Below are 22,764 nucleotides of genomic sequence, written 5' to 3'. Positions count from 1 at the left end.
TCTGGCTAATAACTATTATGGTTGATTGTTAACTGAGTTAAATGGTAAATAGTATTTTGACCCTTAAAGTATTTGAAAAAAAAATTGACACTCTAAAAGTTCTAAATTGTGAAACAACTGACATTCCCATTTTATTAACTGAAACATGCACATAAGTCAATAGTTAGTGTGGGTCGACTGCAAAAGAGCATAAGTCGAATTGCGTAAGTGATCACTAAAACTTCATCTGCTCGAACAAGCAAGGGCCTGAGCGTGAAAGCCAATGCGTCTTAGAAAGAAGCAAGGGCCCGAGCGAGAAAGCCGATGCGCCTTAGAAAGAAGCACTGGCCCGAGCATGTGGGTTGATAAACTTTTTTAATCCTTAGTTAGTTGGTCAAATGACATCCATTTTATCTCTCTCTAATCATATTTTGACATTAATTTTTTATATTATCATTTGATTAATTCGGTTCAGGGTTCGTGGCTTCCCCTTTCTATAAAGCTGTCTCCTCTTATACTTGAACTTGAGACCCAAAAATCTCTAGCAGGGCCTTACACCGCCAAACCAATTCTTTGTTAATATTTTGACATTAATTATTAGTATAAGCTTGGAGATTTTTATTAATTGATAATTAATCTGGGTAAAATTGTTCATTCAATATCTTGACTTTATTTTTTTAGTGCGTTTAACACCTTGATCTTATTTGTTTTTATACATTTCACACCTTAATCTTATTATTGTTCATCCAACACTATAGATTGAAATGTTGGATATAACTAAAAAAAATAATATCAGAACGTTAGATATACTGAAAATAAAATAAAATTAGGGTGATAGTCTGATAGATGCATCATAATAAAAATCAATGTGCCGGATACACATTCACCCTACACTGTACGTAAACACTATCACATGACTTGATAGAAAGAAAATCAAAGTACTAATTACTCCACATTATTAAATTTTAGGGAGCAAGTTATTCTTTCATGTGTATTTGAGGTGCGACATTGATCCAATAAATAGTTTAGGACAATCAATATTTCTAACAAAATAGTTTAAGAACAAGAATGTCATTTAACAAGTGAATTATAATTTCTTAAATAAATAAAAATTCAAGCTTAACCGGGCCATGAAGCCCATCACTTTTACGCAACAATGATTATGATTCCAACTGTCCTAATTTTATATCGATCAAATTAATTAAGGTGTTTAAATATTATTAAGCCTGCACTGAGATATAGGAACTATTAAACATTAATGCCCACGATTAACATGCACACACTAATTAATTAAGCTTGAAAATGATCAAAATGTACTTAACAAGGCATTCTGTATATCATCAGGTACTACTCATTCTCTTTCTTTTTAGGTGACAACTTTTTAGAAAACTTTGGTATCTCAGTTTATAAGACGATTTACAAAATCTACGCAATAATTAATTTTTTTAAAAATACTCTTTAAAAATAGTAATTTTAATTAATTAAGAAAGAGTATAAGATCAGACAGAAGAGAATTCAAGGGAGGGTATTCATACACACATCATAATAAGATATAATAATTTTTAAAATTTTAAAACATTTCTACCTCTCGTTTTTAATACAAAAATAACAATTACTCCTCCGATCCTAAATATAAAAACCTTTTATTAGTATATATAAGAGTCTTGTATTTAGAACCGGAGGAGTATCATGCAACAATTAAGAAAGAGTTATTTAAACTTCATTTGATGTCAAAAAAAAAAAACAATTTGTTTTTCTCCCATTTAAGGTTTCTTTCAAAAGTGTGCCCACTTAAATAGTGATATTAACGTTTATACATCATTTAATGATCCCTAAGAAGCATTATGTAATTTCTCTCTTTCACATATTATTAGAAGTGATGAATGTTGAATATGATAAATTTTGGGGGGGGGGAATGCACAATTGAACGCATTTAGGCTTTGTTTGGAATGAAATTTCAGTCATCTCAAAATAACTTTAGGGTTAAAATTTACAATAAACCTATTTGTATATATTTGACAATATGTTAGATTGGATTGACTTTTAGCCCTAAAATGGTTTTTAGAAAATCCACCCTCACTTGGTTTTTCTAAAACTTCATTTAAAAATTTTGCCTACCCATCCTTCTCATTCACTCACGTTGTACTTACGTCACGCACACACGCATGTATCACAATGGTGTACATACTGAGATTTATTAGGTCATTTTACAGCCTGACTTGACCTATTTAAAGAGTTAGATTCGAGTTTATAACAAGATATTTTTCTTGTCATAAATATAAGATCTTTATATTAGTATATAAGAATTTTATATTTAGGACCAGGGGAGTGTATGTTTTAGGGTCTGATCTATAAGTATTTAAAGTTAGATTATGGGTTAACACAATTTCTTATCTCTTAAATTTGTTTTTATTTTAGTTTTGGTCCCATAAGTTTCAAATAATAGGTTTTGGTTCCTCAGCAGGGGAAATGACCCAGGTTTTTATTGAACTATAATGACTGATTTTTTAAATGAAAAGAAACTTGATGGACCAAAATCTATAGTTTAAAATTTGAAGGATCAAGACCAAAATGAGAGTAAATTTAAGGAACCAAAAATTACATTAACAAATAGATTATTTTTTACTTTTTTATTGTATGTATGTATTATATTTTTTTTCCAAATTATTCACAAACAATTATATCACTTTTAGCCTACAAATTAGAATATTATATCCCTTCTAATGCAGAACCAAATTGAGAGAGGATATTTAATGGAGACAAATATTCTTCATGAATTAAGATCAAGATAAAATTAGAAAAGTAGGGGGGGGGGGAAAAAACAGAGAACAAAGTCAAGCTAGATCGTTTTTAACCATTGTAAAATGCTTGTGTACACACACACGTGTGTGTTCATGTCAGCCTATAGTGAGTGAGTGTGTGTTAATTTCGTGACAACTATTTTTAAAATCTTTTTCTATACTCTTAGGTTTATATATTTTTTCCTTTTTTTTGGGGGGGGGGGTATTATAATTTTTTTGGGGATTGAAAAGAAGGATGCCAATTCCAGAGCTCCCATTAGAGTATTCACGCAGCTAGATTCCAAGAACATTGGCGAGATACATCATTTTAAATATATAATTTTAATTTATTTCATTTTTCATACTTATTATTTTTTTCAAATTAAATTACCAAACTTATGATATGTAATTTAGTACTATCTCTGATCCTTAATATAAGAGCTAGTTGATTAATTTGAGTAAATTAATAAAGTTTGTTAAATTAGTTATTTGTAATAAATAGGTGCTGTTTTTCTACCCTTGCAATCAAATATATTAACTTTAACATTTGATAAAACTTTTAACATATGTAACTATTATATGGATTATTTTGGAAAAAAATGAATACGAGAAACAAAGTGGATTGTGATCTTATATTTAGAATCAAATTGAAAGTCAAATTAACTTTTATACTACCTCCGGTCCTTAATATAAGAGTTTGTTTAATTTTTAATTTGATCCTAAATATAAGATCCACATTCATTTTATCTCTCATATTTATTCATTTTTTCAAACTTAGTCCTTATAATAGTTACACGTGTTAAATATTTCATCAAATGACACTTGATTAAGAAGTGTATTTTATGAGAGACAACACCTATTTATTACAAACAATTTAACTAATTTTCTTAAGACACTCAAATTAGTCAACTGGTTTTCATATTAAAGACCAGGGTAGTATTAAAGACAAGATGTAGTACTACCTCCAGTCCTTAATATAAGAATTAGTTGACTATTTTTAATAGATTAAAAAAATTAGTTAAGTTAGTTATCTGTACTAAATATGTGTTGTACTCCTCTAGTCCTTAATATAGGACCTAATTGTTAAGTTAGTTTTGGTCCTAAATATAATACCTATTTATCATATTTATTAATTTTCTCTGAATTACCCATATGGATACTCTCTCAACCATAATTAAATAGAAGAGGAAGAGGGGATATTAAGATAGATGATTATGATGTTTTAACAAAAACATGTCACATTTCTTATAATTAACTAACTTATCTAACTTCCTTAATCTAATCAAATTAGTTAAATGGGTCTTATATTAAGGATCGGAGGAGTATTTTCTAAAATATCCTCGCTGATCAAGTATAATGGCTAGAACTACTATAATTACAAAGACTACCTTGAGAAAGAGGATAAATATGAAAGACAAAGTGGATTGAGATTTTATAGTTAGGACTAAAATAAAGGTCAAATAAACTTTTATATTAAAGATAAGTGATCGTCCTATCATGTAAGTTCATAAATTAATTAACTACATAAACACTATATAGTATAGAGATCAACCTAGGTCATCTCTTTCTATGAGAAGCTTTGTTAAAATTTTGAAAACCTTTTTAATTAAGAAAACATGATGTAGAGAAGGAAGGAGTGTAACAACAAAACTACTACACTTTTAAATTAATCAATATTGAAAAATTAACTATAATAGAAAAGAGTCTTTGTAAAAGATTTAAAAATACTATCATGGGTATATAAACATCCTAAATCATATGAGATTAACCATGATGAAAAAGAGTTAAACCAATATATAAATATATCTATCATGGTTAACAGAGTCCTTCTAAATCAACTTCGTGCAAATCGAGATTCACAATGAATAGGACTTTGGACATTATAAACCCAGAGTGTCATTTCAACCATGAGCCCCTAACATGATTTTATTGAATAATACCTTTCACAACTTTCTAAAATCAAAAGTCATCTGATGTCTACGATTGTTGTGGATCCACAACTCATATCAAAAAATCACAAGTACCTAGAGCCCTTTGGCCTTCTACTAGCATGCAATCCAGCAATAGTTATCAAAAATACACTATCAAAGTAATCAATTTCAAACATATCAGAGTATGTGGAATGGGCCTTATCATGGCAATATACATCTATCCAACACAATCAAAAGGGTGGAAGTGTTACAATTTTACAGTAGCAGCTCAAGCTTTCAGAGCCTTCCCTAACTAACCCGAACAGGAACTATCACCTGGAAAAGTGTTAAATTAACGGGATGAGATAAAAGCCTCAGTAACCAACAATCCTACTTATCAAGCATACAAGTAAGTGCTCATGATGTGTCAAGTGAGATAATTGCAAATTCATAGTATTCAAACAAATTTCATATTATCAAAACATATACAAAGTACAATTAATAATCCTCTCACCTCCCTTATATTCACCCACCTTGTATCCTCTGACTAAACCTATGGGCTAAAACCTCATCCATGGGATAGGTAATTAGACAAGCTCACCAATCAAGTGATAAGAACCGACTAAAATTCATATAGCATAAGACCAGACCATGAGTTCCCCCTCTAGTCTACTAGTGGGGTTTCAATGCCCTATAACGAGTAATTGGGTCAAAGGACCAATCAATGTACATCTGATGGTCCTATCACCTTATATCCTCACATATACATAGTTCACCCCCTCATATCCTCTTTGATATAGTTCTCATCATCAACATCCGTCACTCCTTATATATCAATACTCAAAATATTATATTTATAATAAATCATCAACATGTTAAAAATCAATTTGAATTTTCAATTCTCAATTACATAACACATGATATCATCATAATCATAAACACATGTATATTTTGTAAAGAAAGTCTCACAAGACAATTTCAATAACAACATAACTTCATAGCTTGTATCATAATTCAATAATATTTCATAAATCCTGTATAATTAAAAATCAATCACAAACAATTTACGAACATGAATAATAAGTAGAAAGTGGTTACCTCTCGTCTAGGACAAGGATTACCACAAGGTTAATCCCGTGCTTAGACTAGTAATCTAATAATTTAATCTACGCAATTAATACATTTACATATCAATACACAAGCTATTTAATTAATTATTTAAGCTAATACATATATATATATATATATATATATAAGTTAAAGTCTCTAATTCTATGCTAAACCCAAGCCTCTCATAACCCATAATTAAGTCTTTTAGGACAAAATTAATATATCTCCACAATCCATAATTTTCATTCAAACCTTTCAAAGTATTTACTTTAATACATATTTTTCTCAAATTTTTAAATCTGAAATTATCATATTTAAAATTCAAAAATTCTATCTCAAGTTTAAATCTCAAAAGCCAGCCATTAGAAATTCAATATACATCAAACATAGTTAAGTAAATACTTTAATTAAAATTCCATAACAGAAATATCACATTTTTCACAAATAACTATCTGTTTAATTAAAATAATTCGTTTAAAAAATAGTAGGTCAATCAAAAATAAAACTAAACTGATAGAAATGATCTTCTAAAATAGCTCTATAATATTATACTCATCTATCATCAAAACTCAACACTTGTTTCAAATCTTAAACCCAAAATTTTTTTTTAAATAGTATAAAATTACCATCATTAGATAGATATAGATGAGTAGAAAAATTTTTATGAAAAGAGTTTGATGAAAAAAAGTTATTTGACTTGTCAAAATGATCTGCAAATGTTAAAACCCTAGTGACAAATGAGAGAACGGCGCTGGAGAATGAGAAAAAAAAGAAGGGCGACGCCTCTCGACCCCGCTCCAACTGTTAAAATAAAATTTTGGGGTAAATTCCAGTTAAGAACCCCATGTTAAAATAAGACGAAATTACAGTTTAGACTCCATTTTTTCATTTTCTTTGTATTTTCTTCCTTTTTCTTTTTTTATCCGTTTTAATACTATTATTTAGTAAATTTTCTTGTATATATACTTTATAAACCTTATTTTTAGAAATTCTTTTTTCTTAAATAACTAGAGAATAAAAATAATTGATTAAACATTAAACTATTTCTAAACTTGTTTAAATACTAGAAATAAAAACTAGAATGTTACAAGGAGTAGGAAAGAAAATTGATTGATTTGCTTAAAAAAATAAATTGACAAAAATAAAAAAAAATAACAATCAGTAAGAGAAAGCAAAAGAAACGAAGACTTTACCAGAATGATGTAATTCTTGAAGATGTTGATGAGTGGCTATCACGGTTCAAAAGAATGAGGAATTTATATAAAAACAATTACTAAGTCAAAAGAAAAAACCCTAGATAACATCTACGTTGTGATTAATTAATTAATAATTATACCTAAAGAGCTAGCATATAATCACCTTTCAATTAATCATTTAAAAACCACTTAGCTTGTAAATTTAATTAAACAATTATATCTTATTCCTTAAAGAGTTATCTATCGAAAACTCTAGAGCATGAACAACTTGTGCAAATCAAAATAGAAATCTACAAAAAAAAACATTCATAGAATCATGAGGAAATTGAAATTATATTCATTGAAAACTACAAAATATAATTGTTCAAACTGAAACATAAATCAAATATCAATCCACAAAAGAAATTAAAATCATAACCTAGGAAATTCATAAAAGCAATGTATTAGCGAATTGAAATATGAAAACTAATAATCTCCCTATTATAAACAGGAACTCAAACCAAGTCATCTTATCCTTAAGAACAAAGAGGACTAACCACATATATGACTAGATGACAATATAATGATAAAAAGAAAATAATAAAAAAACGACAGTGAAATAACTAGACATAAGAGGAAGCCAAACGTTTGCTTGTGCTTGTATTTGTGGTTGTATAATGTAGATGGCTTCGTTACTTCTCCAAGGCTTTTTTGATCTCCTTTTATAGCTCTTGAATTTGTCTAGTTAGATAAGAAAACCCTTGACTCTTCCGGCTTTATCTTTCATCTTCTTTTATCTTATAATCTTGATAGAATTTTAAACTTAAATTCTCTTGATTTGGTATGATCTTCATGTCAACTAAAATAAAAGAGCTTTTGAATTTAAATGATATTGGATAAAACCTGAAATCAAAGCAAAGATACCTTTCAAAAGGGAAATTATAAAAAATATAATAAAAAATACACTTTTAAACAATTAATTTATTTAGTTTCCTTAATTTAAAATATAAGTATCTTGTGCATTTTAAACCCTTGAAATATTATAAGATCCCTTAATTATATATAAAATATATTATAAAATAGGGATATATCAACAAGTAATACTACCTCCGATCCTTAATATAAGATCTTGTTTGACTTTTATTTTAATTCTAAATGTAAGATTTCTATCCACTTTGTCTTTCATATTTATTTATTTATTTTCAAAAATATTCCTTATAATAATAGTAGTCCTAGCCAATACACTTAATTAGCAAGAATATTTTAGAAAATACAACATATATCTATTACAAATAACTAACTTAACTTATTTCTTTAATCTACTCAAATTAGCGAATTAACTCTTATATTTAGAGCCGGAGTTCGTATTATACTAAAGTGTTTGAAGGATGCTAAGTCATATCCCTTGTATCATCTAATATTTTACTTTCTTAATCTATTTAAATGAGTTCCAAAGCATCAAATGTAGTATTTTAAGTAACATACGAGAGTGAATTTCGTTTTGTGTACATATTGGTGAGGAAAGTAGCGTGGCGGATAATGTTTCACCTTTCCAGTTTTGACCTTTTTATGGTGGTGACTGAGCTAAATAGGCCTAGCTATCGAACTCTTAACACCACCGTCGCTCGACTCGACAGGCACAGTAAAGGAGAGAAGAGATGGAGCAGGAACACGAAGAGCATGAAGTGTACGGAGGCGATATTCCCGACGACGCGGAGATGGACGCAGATTTCAGAGTTGATGAAGAAGAAGACCAAGAAGGACATCAACATGACCCCGATCAGTCTAATAAGGTTCCCCCGATTTGTGTTTCTCTGCGCTATTTCCTCTGTCTCCCTCTTACTCTCCATTCTTTTTCTGTGATAGGACCTGGAGGACATGAAGAAGCGGCTCAAGGAAATCGAGGAAGAAGCTAGTGCCCTTCGTGAAATGCAGGCTAAGGTTGAGAAAGAGATGGGTGCTGTTCAAGGTCTCTTTTTTGGCCCTTTCTAGCATATTTGTAATTTGAACACGTAATAAACACAAAACCATGCGGATTAATTTTTAATTTTGCTTAGCCCCTCATGAAAATTGATTTATGATTGGTATATGGCCTTTGTCATGGGGTGCTAGGGGACTTTCAGTTGATTCTTATCTTTAGGATATTCAAGATTTAGATCTGGTGAGCTGGGATTTCTGGGGTTACTTGAATTGCTAAAGTATATGGCTCAATCATCATCTGTTTCCTTTCAGTCTTTTATAATAACAGTCGTTAGTCTTCTCTTTTCAAGTTTTAGACCGAGATGCGTGATTCCTCAATGTCAGTCCCCACTCTACCCTTGCATTGGATAATTGCAGCCGGTAGTCTGTTCGTTTTATTGGTCAATTCCAATAAAATATTAGCCTCTGCACATTGGGGCAAGGACCATCAAATTAACTCCTGCATATGCAGTTTAACTATGGCATGGGAAAGATTACTCATTTTCTTCTGGGACTGAGATCTGGTTATTTGAGTATACTAGAGTTGGTGAGATCAGTTCATTTAGGATTTGGTTGGTCCTTGGCAAATATTAATTATAATATATCTTGTTGACATTTATATAGTGTGTGAAAATTAGCTACATAATATGAGGGTATGATAACTTCTCTGAATTAAAGAATACAAAATTGGTAGAGTTATGTTTGCGCAAGTGTCTATAACAATATATTTATTGTTAGTGCATTGATACTAAAAATGTATGGGAAGCATTAATTGCTAGTAGATCTTGCCTACAAAATGATGAAATGATTATACATTGTTTTGTCCCAGTATTCATGCTGCTCAAGCTAAGACACACTGTAGATTTAATTAGTGTCAAACAAGTTTTTATCTTTTGTATCTCAGATTGTTTTCTGTTTGTGAGTTAATAAAGTTTGACATCTTGAGAGATGGGAGACAGGATGATTCAGATCTGTGCTTCTGATCTCTCATGCATTTGACCTCTGTTTCTTGGTCCAAATAAGAGAATGAACATTGTTGTGTCATTAATATAATATGGGGAAAAAGGCAATGTGATAGCGGCTGTGATGCCAATACATATCCAAGCTGCTTTCCTGCCTTGACAGGATGTGAAAATAGAAAGAAACCAACCCTTGTGTATGTAATGTGTGTGCATGTGTGAAATTTGTTTGTGTATACCAGTCTGTTCAATTGCTTGTATTTGTGAGAGCCAAATCAAATATTAACAATTAAATATCGTGTTAGCTTCCAAAATACTGTTTTTGTGATTTATTTTTATCCTGTTATCTTCTCTAATTTTGGTAAGCAGCCAAAGACATAATTTATTTCAATACTTAGATGTTGTTTTAATTAGTTATTAAATTAAATTTCAGTGATTTCATTATGAATGCTTTCATTCTGCTCAGGGCTGTTTTTTGTCTGATACCTTATTAAGGTTAAAATCTTATCTCATGAAACTAGGGTTATAAGTCATAGGTCACAGCTCATTGAGAAATGTGGAGCTTAGGAAGGAAAGCCTAGTTTGTCATTTTTGAAGACGCCCCCCGGGGAGGGGGGGAGGCATTCGGGTTGCCTGCTGATCTCCAAATAGCAGCAGACTATGTTCCCCTCATTATTGGATCCATATGACGCATCAAAAAAATTTCCTATAACCACATGATCCAGCAAAGTGAAACTCAGGGTTTGACTCTCTTGGCCTTTTTCATTTGAAAGATGGCTTTGCACAACAGATTTGTCATCGAGAATCTCATCCTTATGACACCATTTCCCTTCAATCTCCCCCTGTACCAATTGACATAAGTCTCCTAGTCCAGTAAGAAATAAACTAGATAAGTGCCTGTTAACTCCCCCCTTTGAGTCTAGCCTCTAAGATGTAAAAGAATATGATGGAAAGCCATAAGAGTTAGCTCCTTCCTGTGCATAGGTCAAGTCCTCAGATTGGCAAACTCTTACTGGACTACAAAATCTGGTTCTTGAGTGTAGAGAAACTGTGAAAAGTATCAAAGGCAAGCTTTCCTTTTCTAGAGAACCCTGTATCGCACACTTAAACCAACAAATTAGAAAATTACCTGCCTATATAAAAAATATGATTTTCTATAATTACGTTGCCATCCAAAAACCAAATCTGTGAAAAATAGTCAGAGCAGTCTGGGGAAAAAGAATAATCGAGAGAAGTAAAATATGCATAAATCAAGTCCTCAGATTGGCGGAGTCTTATTGGGCCACAAAATCTGGGTTTTGAGCATAATCCTTTAAGAAAAATTGTGAAAAGAGTTGAAGGCAAGCTTTCCTTTTCTATAGAACCCTTGTATTGCATGCGTAATCCAACAAATTAGAAAATTACCCACTCCTATAAAATTAAAATCAAGTTGTCATCCAAAAACCGAATTTGTGAAAACTAGTTTGATTCGTGAGGGAAAAAGAATAATCAAGATCAATAAAGAAAAAGGAAAGGGGAAAAAGGAACTAATAACTATATGGTTCAGATTTACTTTGTTTGAAGTCCATGATTACAAGAGGAGGAAGCACAGACATGTGACGAATGAAAGGGACTAGGGAAATGGGCAAGTGAAATTCAAAGATCTCACTGTTGAAGAAATGGATTTATTTATCTTTTAATTATGGCTAAAGTGAAGATTTGAATTTGAAAATGGTGGCTCGACCGCTTGAGACAATGAACATGGAATGTTGCAACTTAGATGTATTTGGTAACAGTGGAAGAGATGCTGATGGAAAAACCATTGTGCAGACAAGCCCATATGGAGAGAGGGGAAAATGGTCATGCTTGCTAGAGAGGAACATGGCTTGCTGCTCTTGGCAGAACATCCTATCGTAGGGAGGGAGGGAAGGAGTACATATAGTACAAACAAAGGCATAAGCACACTGTACTGGTCTTGATGGCCCGCTTTTTAAATTGTAGAAAAGCGAGCCTTGAATTGTGATTGAGTTTGAAATATGTTAAATTAGTAACACTTGATTCTCAATTTTTTTGGACCACCATCCGAAACCAGCTAATGTGGGTGGTACATAGTGGTTGTATGTATTACTTGAACTACAGTGCATGAGAGTGCGTGCGCACCTTCTCATTGATGCTGGGAGAGGATGAGGCCCAGCTATGCTGCAGATGCTTCCGCACTTGGTTTTCAATTTATTTATGGTTAATATGATTAAGAATTTTGTAATACATCAACTGAGGAGTCGTTTCCTTTAATCAGATTGAACTATACTACTTTCTTTGTCATATGGGCCTTGCATGTAATTTTTTTTTTTTTTAAAAGAATAATGTTATGATATTTCTAGTTTGTGTTTAAACATGGCTTACAATGTGGTCTGAACTAATTATACAGTATCCTTGTAGGAAAAAAAAAGATATTTTGATTTTGTAACTCTTCAGAATGAAAGAAACTATATTGTTCTTTCAAGTTAGCAATTATTGGTGGCAAATTATTGTTTGATACGCTCTTGTTTCTATCTGAAGTCTTCAAATCGTACTGTATGCTTGGCAAGGTGCTATAAAGAGCAGATCCATCTTGATGGAAAAGTAGTCTAAGAGCAAACCGTGGCCCCAATCCATGTGACTTAGAGCTCTTCTGTGGCATTCAGGTCAAGTAGCCCAGAAGGGCCAAGTAAGAATTTGGTGCTTCCCCCGTTTGGCAAAAAAGGAGGACAAATAAACGATAAACATACATAGAAGATCTATGAAAACTCCTTTGCCAGTGGATCCCTTAATTTGATAAATAAAGGCCAGTCCTTGAAAAAATGAAATGATTTGCCCTTTTTTGAAAAAGAAAACATATACTTCACATAAAACGTGCCTAATTAGGCCATAAGTGAGAAGATCAAATTTCAATTCCAAGTCATGAATGAGGAGACCGGAAATAAATTTCATCAATTCCCCTCAACCTGAGACAACCTGAAGCTAACATGGCTAATCTTCTTCCCTTTTTTTTTTTTAAATTTATTTTTCGTTGTCTTCGTTACTCGATGCTTCAGAGCCTCTGATTCCTTTTTCTTTATCACCTCATTTTGTAGTGAGGATTTGGTTTTGGGCACCCTCACCACACCTTTTATGAGGCAAAGGTCTTGAATTTCTTGCATTAACCACAGACGTTTGATTTTCTCACCCTAACTACCAGTGTATGTCTTTTTTTTTTTTTTTTTTTGGGGGAGGGGTGGGTTTGTAATACTATTATATGGTTTTACTCACACTAAGTCACTAACCACCAACACATGGCCTTCTCACATTAGCCACCAATCTAAAGTTTTCTTATGTGGGCCACCAACTAAAAGTGACTATCAGATTGCAGGTGTTTTTTTTTTTTTTTTTTTTTAAAATAAATTAAACCGCATGCCTCGTCTCAAGCATTTGCTTAATTAGAACAAAAATGAGAAGGTCAGATTTGAATTTCAAGTCTTAAGCGATAGGGTTTGAGTCAAATTTCAATGATGGCCATCTAATGAATCAATCCGTATACCTTCTGCTCTTCATGAAGTTATCAAACACTCTTGAACCTTCTTGCTTGGCATATCGTTATAGTTTAGTGAAATAAACTACCCTGTGCATCGTTTCAATTGACTTGTTTTTCAAGATTATTTCATTTACCTTCAATGCTTGGATCACAGTTACACAGCTCAATTTTTGCTTTCTTTTTTCTCTTGAGCAAATCTAATTTCTAGTTGTTATCTGGTAAATGATGTTTTGTTTTGATTTTGATTTGAAGATTCAACTGGTTCTTCTGCAAGTCAAGCTGAGAAGGAGGAAGTGGATTCCCGGTCAATCTATGTTGGTAATGTGAGGCTTGGAAGTCCTTTTTGCTGCCTAATATTATTTCAATTTCCATCCTTATATATGGCATTGCTGTATCTTTATTCTCTGCACTTGATATCTGTACTGGCTTTGTGCAAAAGTAGAGAAATTTGATCAAGACATGCCTAATCCTAACTTTTGTTGGATGTGTCACTGCCTGTAGGTCATAGTTTCCGGTAATCAGGGTTTAATGTGGTAGTTTTGTGCGAGGTTGTTGATTAGATCACAATGTTTTGATAAGTTTTGTGTAATCCAAGGGAATTGTTAGAGATGTAAGAGACCAAATTGGAATTTGTGCTTAGCTCATTCAGTTCTCTGCGTCTCTGGGATGGTACCAGAACTTCATTTTCTTGGTTGTGAGGACTTGAAATCTCTAAACTCTTGGTTAATGAAAGGTCAATTGTTGCGTCAACCATAGGTGGTTTGTGGTGAAAACATATATCAGAAATTAATCAGTTCTAACCAAGCTGGTTGCCAAAATGAGAGCGAATATGTGACAAAGCCTATGCAAGAGACAGTCACTGGAACCCTCTCTAGAAGGACGGGAATCACGTGAGGAGTCTTGTGCACACCATATTTGAAAATTTGGTAGAAACAGAGGTTTTGGAGGGAAAATGACAAAAAAAGAAGCTGAAAAATTGTAAATACCAAATAAGGAATGTCAACAAAAATTTCTTGTCATTTTCAAATTCAGTGTTATCAATATCAAATAAAGTGTTGTTACCAAACCTGATTTAGGCTTTAGTAATTTCTAGCTTCTTTTTTTTTTTTTTTGTCATTATCCCAATTTTGGATCAGTGCTTTCAAGAGTGAGCTAGGCTTAAGTGCTTATGATGAGGCGGGATCTGGGCCTAAGTTGGTTTATGTTAAACGGAAGCCCAAGGGCAATTGAGAAATTGTATGCTAAACGGTTAGAGGAGAGAGACGAGGGAAATATTGTTATAAGGGGTAGTCTGTTATGGGGAGGTTATGCATGTTTTTGGTGAGCTGTGGGAGAGGTCTGTGTCTCTCGAATACACAGAGACTAGTAGCTGTGATAGGTCCTTTCTGCATTGTATTCGTCTTCCCCTTCAGAACCATACATTGAGGGGCAGATTTTCCTTTCGATAATATCAATACAGACCTGATTCCATCATTCTGGTATCAGAGCCGTTACAATCCAGCGAATGGTGACCCGAATGGAGCAGAAGGTGGAAAATATGGATACACGATTACTTCAGACCGAGCAAGGTGTTGAGCTGTTACGGGGGGATGTGTCCACCATCAAGTGTGATATGGCTACACTACAATCCTTGATGACTGAAATGTTGTCCGAAATGTGTAAGACTAAGGGTTCTGAAGAGTCCGGTGCTAGAGCCGAAGAGTCCCCGGGATCTAAGGTAACAGCAGAATTTCCACGTACAGAGGAACAGGGAGACACGGAAGCGAAGGAGCCTCGCAATGACTTCTCTAATCTGCGGAAACTTGACATGCCACTATTCTCGGGTGAGGACCCGTTGGGTTGGATCTTCCGGATTGAACGATACTTCAAGCTTAACCGGATTGCCGATGAGGATAAACTGGACGCTGCCGTACTCTGTTTTGAGAGTCGGGCCCTAAACTGGTTCCAAGGGTGCGAGGTACGTAACCCACTCCGTAACTGGATTGAACTTAAATGAGCTCTGGTGTTGCGTTTCCACCCTTCTCAGTGTGGGGGAACATATGAAATGCTAATGGCGATCCGGCAGAGGGGGTCGGTCACTGAGTATATCGAACGTTTTGAGCTCCTTTCAGCTACTCTAGATAAATGTGAAGACGAGGTGTTGATCGCTGCCTTCTTAAACGGTTTGCAACCAGACATCAAGGCCGATCTCCGGATGATACCGCTGCATTCTATCCGAGAACTCATGGATATGGCTTTGCGGATTGAAGAACGAAATTGGGTCAAATTATCGCTGCACAGTCACCGCATTGACCGAGCGCCCAGGACGTGGGATGTTGACAAATGGGCCACGCGTCCAGGCCCAACTCGTGTCACGACGGAAACGCCAAAACCGTCGACTCCTATCACATCCTCCCCAGATGATTCAAAGGGGGCACGCGTCACTGAGAAGGTTGACATACCGGTGACTCATATTACCAAATCAATCCCAAAAAAACTCACCGACGCTGAAATTGAAAGGCGACGCGAGCTCGGTCTCTGCTTTAAGTGTGACGAAAAGTTCCGACCGGGACACAGATGTAAGAAGAAGCAACTGCAGGTGTTGATATTGGCCGAAGAAGCTGAGGAAGACAGTGAGTCCGCAGTACCCGATGTGGTTGCTACCACTACCACCCCGGACGTCACCACAGAAGAGCCGACGGCTACTGGGCAACTGATGGCTTTATCTCTGAATGCCTTGGCAGGAGTGACCGGGGGAAAAACTATTAAGCTCAAAGGAACGGTGTTCGGGCATACAGCTCTTATTCTGATTGACTGCGGTGCCACCCACAGTTTTATTCATCATGATCTGGTCAATACTCTTAACCTTTCCCTCGACCCCCGCTTGTCCTTCACTGTCCAGGTGGGTGATTCTCGGCATGTGCAAGGCAGGGGAATTTGCCGGGATGTTCCCATTGTGATCCAAGGCCTCCATATCACGCAACACCTCTATCCCTTTCAATTGGGAGGGTCTGATATAATTCTAGGAGCTGACTGGCTCGAATCACTGGATGAAGTTTTGGTGAGTTGGAAACGATCCACTATCAAGATTGATAGTGGCGGGGAATGGGTATGTTTGCGTGGTGATCCATCCTTGCAGAAATCTCAGATGATTGCTACTTCGTTGCTCAAATCCATGCGATCCAGGGATGAAGGGTTCTTAATTGAATTCACAGAGCTCAAGATCACCGATGTTAATTTTACTGAGGTGGCTGAGGATGTCCAAGCGCTCCTTGGGGAGTTCCCTACAGTACAAGCATCACCCACTGGGTTACCTCCTCATCGTTCGGTTGACCACACCATTGAGTTGAAACCAGGGGAATCCCCCCCTAACATTCGGCCATACCGTTATCCACACTCCCAGAAATCAGAGATCGAGAAGATGGTACAGGACATGTTACAAGCTGGCCTGATTCGTCCTAATAGAAGTTCTTTCTCGAGCCCGTCAAAAAGAAAGATGGCAGCTGGCGGTTTTGCATTGACTACAGGGCATTGAACAAAATCACCATCCAAGATAAATTTCCTATCCCTGCCATTGAGGAATTATTAGATGAATTACATGGAGCTCAAATTTTTTTGAAGCTAGACTTGAAGTCTGGGTATCATCAGATAAGGATGAAGCCTGGTGAGGAGCACAAGACCGCTTTCCGTACCCATGATGGCCATTATGAATTCATGGTGATGCCTTTCGGCCTCAAAAATGCCCCCTCGACATTTCAGTCTCTCATGAACGAAATTTTTCGTCAGTATTTACGGAAATTTATCCTCGTTTTCTTTGACGATATTCTGGTTTTTAGCATGAGCAGGCAGGAACACTTACGGCATTTACGAGTAACACTGGAGGTGCTACGTCAACATTACCTGGTCATCAACACCAAGAAATGTGTCTTCGCTCAGTCTCAGCTGGAATATCTCGGCCACATCATCTCTCCAGATGGGGTTCATGCAGACCCTTCTAAAGTGCAGAGCATGTTATCTTGGCCCACTCCACAGACGCTGAAGGACCTACGTGGATTTCTGGGTCTCACGGGTTATTACCGCCGTTTTGTCAAGAACTATGGCACACTAGCATCTCCCCTCACTTGTTTGCTCAAGAAGAATGCTTTCCATTGGGATGCTGCGGCCCAATCTGCCTTTGACCACTTGAAGCAGGCTATGTCATCAACCCCTGTTCTGGCCATTCCAGACTTTCAAGCTCCTTTTGTGATAGAAGCAGATGCTTCGGGCACGGGCTTGGGAGCTGTGCTGATGCAAAATGGGCGGCTTGTGGCATATTATAGTCATCATTTATCTCCAAAACACCAGCAACGATCTGTGTATGAACGTGAACTCATGGGCATTGTCTTTGCTGTCAAAAGGTGGTGTTATTACTTAATGGGGAGACCCTTTATCATCAAGACAGATCAAAAACCATTGAAATACCTCCTAGAGCAACGAATATTAGATGGTCAACAACAACGTTGGGTCTCTAAGCTGATGGGGTTCGACTTTCAGATCCAATATAAACTCGGTTCCTCTAATTCAGCAACAGATGGGTTATCTCGCCGAGGGGTTGATTGTGAGTTGCGTGCCGTATCCGTTTTGCAGCATTCTACGATTGATTCATGGGATCAAGAGGTTCAGGCTGACCCCACGCTAGCTTCAATTATCCAAGTGCTGGGTACTGGACAAACCGCTCCACCAGGTTATACTCTCAAGGGAGGTCACTTATTTTTCGAAGGAAGGTTAGTGATACCAAAACATTCCTCCCGAATTCATTCATTGCTCCATGATTTCCATGCATCACCCATAGGCGGTCATTCAGGGTACCTACGCACTTATAAACGGCTCGCTTCTCTGTTCTATTGGACTGGTATGCGCCGGGATGTCTAGAAATTTGTAGCAGCTTGTGATACATGTCTTAAAAATAAACATTTGGCCACTAGTCCAGCAGGGTTACTTCAGCCACTACCAATTCCGGATAAAGTCTGGACCGACATCTCCATGGACTTCATTAGTGGGTTACCCAAGTCTGCCAAGTTCAACACTATATTTGTAGTAGTGGATCGTCTGACCAAATATGCTCATTTCCTCACTCTCCGCCATCCGTATTCTGCTCATGATGTTGCTATTGTCTTTATGAATGAAGTTGTGCGGCTACACGGGTTTCCTCGTTCCATTGTTTCCGACCGCGACAGGATTTTTATGAGCAACTTTTGGAAGGAACTCTTCAGATTGTCAGGTACCACTTTGAGCTTTAGCTCTAGGTATCATCCCCAAAGTGATGGTCAGACTGAAGTGGTGAATTGAAGTGTTGAAACTTATCTGCGCTGTTTTTCTAGCTCTCATCCTACTGACTGGTCCAAATGGCTTGCTTGGGCTGAATTCTGGTTCAACACTAACTTTAATCGCTCCACTGGTATGACGCCTTTCAAGGCTTTGTATGGACAGGATCCCCCAACCTTATATCGATTTCAAGAGTCTTCTTCATCAGTGGATGCCGTCACTGAACATCTGTGTGTCCGCAATGTTATTCTAGATGAACTCAAGACCAATCTGGAACGATCACAGCAATATATGAAGCTGTATGCTAACAAGAAACGTCGCGACGTCACTTTTAAGCCTGGTGATAAGGTTTATTCAAAGCTACAACCCTATCGACATAGATCCTTAGCTCGTCGCCCTAATGAGAAGTTGAGTCCACGATACTATGGCCCTTTCCCTATTCTGACCAAAGTCGGGGCAGTGGCCTACAAGCTACAGTTACCTGCAGATGCGAAACTCCATCCCGTTTTCCATATTTCTCAACTGCGATTAGCTCCCCCCGCGGCAGTTGTCCCGCAATCCCTTCCTCCGTTCCTTACTGTTGACTTGGAGTTACGGGTCCACCCGGAAGCTGTTTTGAAATCCCGACGTTTGACCAATGGTCAAGTTGAGTTGCTGATCAAATGGCTCCACCTCCCTGAACATGATAGCACGTGGGAAGATTATGATGCCATCCGCTTACAGTTTCCTACCTTTGTCCTTGAGGACAAGGACACACTTGTTGGGGGGGGGGGGGTAATGATGAGGCGGGATCTGGGCCTAAGTTGGTTTATGTTAAACGGAAGCCCAAGGGCAATTGAGAAATTGTATGCTAAACGGTTAGAGGAGAGAGACGAGGGAAATATTGTTATAAGGGGTAGTCTGTTATGGGGAGGTTATGCATGTTTTTGGTGAGCTGTGGGAGAGGTCTGTGTCTCTCGAATACACAGAGACTAGTAGCTGTGATAGGTCCTTTCTGCATTGTATTCGTCTTCCCCTTCAGAACCATACACTGAGGGGCAGATTTTCCTTTCGATAATATCAATACAGACCTGATTCCATCAGCTTACCACTGAGGAAGCTATATTTTGGTGTGGATCCATCTCATTGCCATAATACACTATATAAGGACAATATCATGGTTCAAACATGAGAAGAGTTTGAGTCTGGATCCTCCGGAGGATGCACTTGAAGAGAGAGATGGAGAGAAAAATAATGGACGAGTATAATTATGAGGTGTGAACGCTATGCACAATTACATTCTCTTGTGCTACTCTTTTTCCAAATATATGAATGCATTAGTGGAGAAGGTCCAAACTAGAAACCTTCATGGGCTGTCTGGTGATTGGTCTAAAATAATCTATTTAAAGATAGATTCCTTCAAAGTACTCTGCTCATTTCTTTTTCTCTTGAAAGGAAAGACATGATCTTGGTATGGGACGTAGGTGATTGTTTGGCATTGGACTTCAGAACGATATTAAATCGTTAGAGTTAAGCCATGATGTAATTATTGTACCATGCAACGCCCACCCAATAGGTAGTTTCTTGACTTTTGATTGAATCTTCATCTGACCCGAAGAAATTAAGTGGGAACAGAAACAAAATTTTCTGGTCAATAACTTGCCATCATGGCTCTGTACCCTATTAGCTATACAATGTAGCTAGGTGATTCATCACAAACACTCCTGCAGTCATGCTTTGAACTGGTGACTTCAGAAGCTGAGGTTGAGAGATACTCAGTTTAGTGGCTACCAGTGTGATGGAGAGCTTATATTTACAACCTAGTCATCTCACATGCCAAACTGGGGATTTGTTACAATTTAGCCTTTTCTTTATAAGTGTTTTTCTTTATTCTCTTGCTTCTTGAATCAGGACCACATGTATGAATTAGATAACCCGATAATGACATGATGATGGAAAATTAAAGAACTGTGCTGGGGATAGAGAGGACTAGTGTTTAATTTATTTTATTTTGTATTTATTTGATTATCTTTATTTTTAAATTTTTGATTTAGCTTATTTTAAGTTAGGATTAGGTTAGTTCATTTTGTATTTGTTTGATTATCTTTATTTTTAAATTTTGGATTTAGCTTATTTTAAATTAGGATTAAGTTGGGTTATTTTATCATTATCTAATCTGTGTCTAGGGCTCTAGAAAATAATCCCAAGATTGTTCACTTGTGGATTTTGTCTATTGAGTAAAATTAAGAGTATTTATCTTCTATATATCTCTCTTTTTCCTTATTGCCCCCTTTCTTTTTTTCCTCTCTTGATCTGCCTTGTCTAACATCACATGCTCTGTGCCTAATGGAATGTTTATAGCATGCTATACTGCTTTAATGGAATGGTATGATTTATTAAAATGGGTTTCAAATCATAATTCAGGTTGACTATGGATGTACACCTGAAGAAGTCCAGCAACATTTTCAGTCTTGTGGAACTGTGAACAGAGTGACAATATTGACAGACAAATTTGGTCAACCAAAAGGATTCGCTTATGTCGAGTTTGTTGAGGTTGATGCCGTTCAGAATGCTCTCTTGTTGAATGAATCAGAGTTGCATGGTCGTCAATTGAAGGTCTTTGTCAGTTAATCTGGTCAAATGTAATCAGTCACTTGCTCTATTTCTGTTTGATTGTACCTGATTTCTTATTTGCTTTTCAGGTCTCTGCTAAGCGTACAAACGTTCCTGGAATGAAACAGTATCGTGGAAGAAGACCTATGGGTTTTCGACCTAGAATGCCTTACATGCCTTCTCCATTCTATCCTCCATATGGTGGTTATGGGTAAATAATGCATTAAACTTACTCTGGTCTTTCGTTACTAGAAACTGAGGGAAGCTTTGACATTTCCAATTAAAACATGACCTATATTTGCTTGGGCTCTTTCATCTTATTCTGTGATTTTTTGTCTGAATTCTGATGTCTAATAAAGTAAATGCATTTTGCTTGGTATAATATTATACTTGATTCAATTTCATCAATATGTAATAGATGCATATGCTTTTCTGATTGGGTGTCTTTCCTCTTATCTGCTTAACGTTTCTTTGAAATCAGATAAGCATGTGGGCAAAGTTTGGGATCTTATGTTTTGATGCATTCCAGTTGCCACAGCCCATTTAACCCCATGTTTTCCTTTGGTCTGCAATCAAATGTTTATGGGAGATGAATAGATTGTATATATTATGTACATCTTTGCCCTCTTATTTGTTTGCCTCTATGAAACCATAATAATGATTGCCATCTTCTCAGAAGTTTTTCCCAAACATGTCTTATTGTTTTTGTTTTTGGGTTCTGAAAACAAAACTGATCTCAGGACCAGTATCTGAACAGGCCCCTGGTTCCAATTGCTATAATTCTGTCTTTCATTGTTTGGTCCGATAGATTATCGAATATCTATCATCTCTGCCTCTTCTTAATCCTCATGTTTTATGTGACGATGAAACTTTGTTCTGTGCAGGAGGTTTCCGAGGTATAGGCGTCCGACACGTTACAGGCCATACTAGGGCCCGGTTCAAAATTAACAGATGCCCATATTTAGGAGACCTTCATGTTGTTACTTAGTTGTCATGATAGTCATTTCTTTTTCGTGGGACAAGAGACTTGAATCTTCATTTGCATGCCAGCAGTTATGTCATACCCTTTTTCTTCTCTAAATGAATGATATGGTCTATAGAATGATGTGGTCTATAGATAGAGGTTGACAACTTTACTAAATTTATCTGTTCTTGGCATTTCAGTTAACTGTGAAGATTATTTGTTATAAATGAACGATGGACATTGGACACACCTATTTCGTAGTTCAATAGTTTCCCCAGAAATTCAAAATTATGTCAGTAGCTTCCGGTTCTGGGTCAGAAACGATCTCAACTGAAGTGTTGGGATTGCATGACTGATTACACTGGCAACTCTTTAAGCGCTAGCTTGTAGATTATTTTCTATTAGTGATGATTAGAAATCCTGGTTGGAACTTGGAAGACCAGACCATAAGTTTTTGCTAAGCCCTTTGCGATTGATCAGCCGATCAGAACTGGGGATTCTACAGGTAATTTGTGGGTATTGGA

The 22,764-nt window shown here is 36.0% G+C and overlaps 1 protein-coding gene across 2 annotated transcripts in view; it reads left to right on the top strand.

Moving 5' to 3' along the window:
• Positions 1 to 22,489, top strand: part of LOC114759287 (polyadenylate-binding protein 1) — a 30,814-nt gene extending 8,325 nt beyond the window's left edge. Inside the window, exons 3-8 of one of the 2 annotated variants that reach the window (XM_028948449.1) lie at positions 8,592 to 8,747; positions 8,821 to 8,923; positions 13,654 to 13,724; positions 21,088 to 21,279; positions 21,366 to 21,487; positions 22,161 to 22,489. In XM_028948449.1, coding sequence (XP_028804282.1) covers positions 8,613 to 8,747; positions 8,821 to 8,923; positions 13,654 to 13,724; positions 21,088 to 21,279; positions 21,366 to 21,487; positions 22,161 to 22,206 — 669 coding nt within the window. In that variant the 5' untranslated portion in view covers positions 8,592 to 8,612 and the 3' untranslated portion in view covers positions 22,207 to 22,489. Of the gene's footprint in view, positions 1 to 8,557; positions 8,748 to 8,820; positions 8,924 to 13,653; positions 13,725 to 21,087; positions 21,280 to 21,365; positions 21,488 to 22,160 lie in introns of those variants that run through there. The other variant, XM_028948448.1, reaches the window with a different exon arrangement.
• The last annotated feature ends 275 nt before the right edge of the window (positions 22,490 to 22,764 follow it).

The sequence above is a fragment of the Neltuma alba genome, unplaced genomic scaffold (assembly GCF_004799145.2).
Source record: "Neltuma alba isolate B1F8T4 unplaced genomic scaffold, ASM479914v2 tig00010816_pilon, whole genome shotgun sequence".
Classification (NCBI taxonomy): domain Eukaryota; kingdom Viridiplantae; phylum Streptophyta; class Magnoliopsida; order Fabales; family Fabaceae; genus Neltuma; species Neltuma alba.
This window is presented reverse-complemented; position numbering and strand designations above follow the sequence as displayed.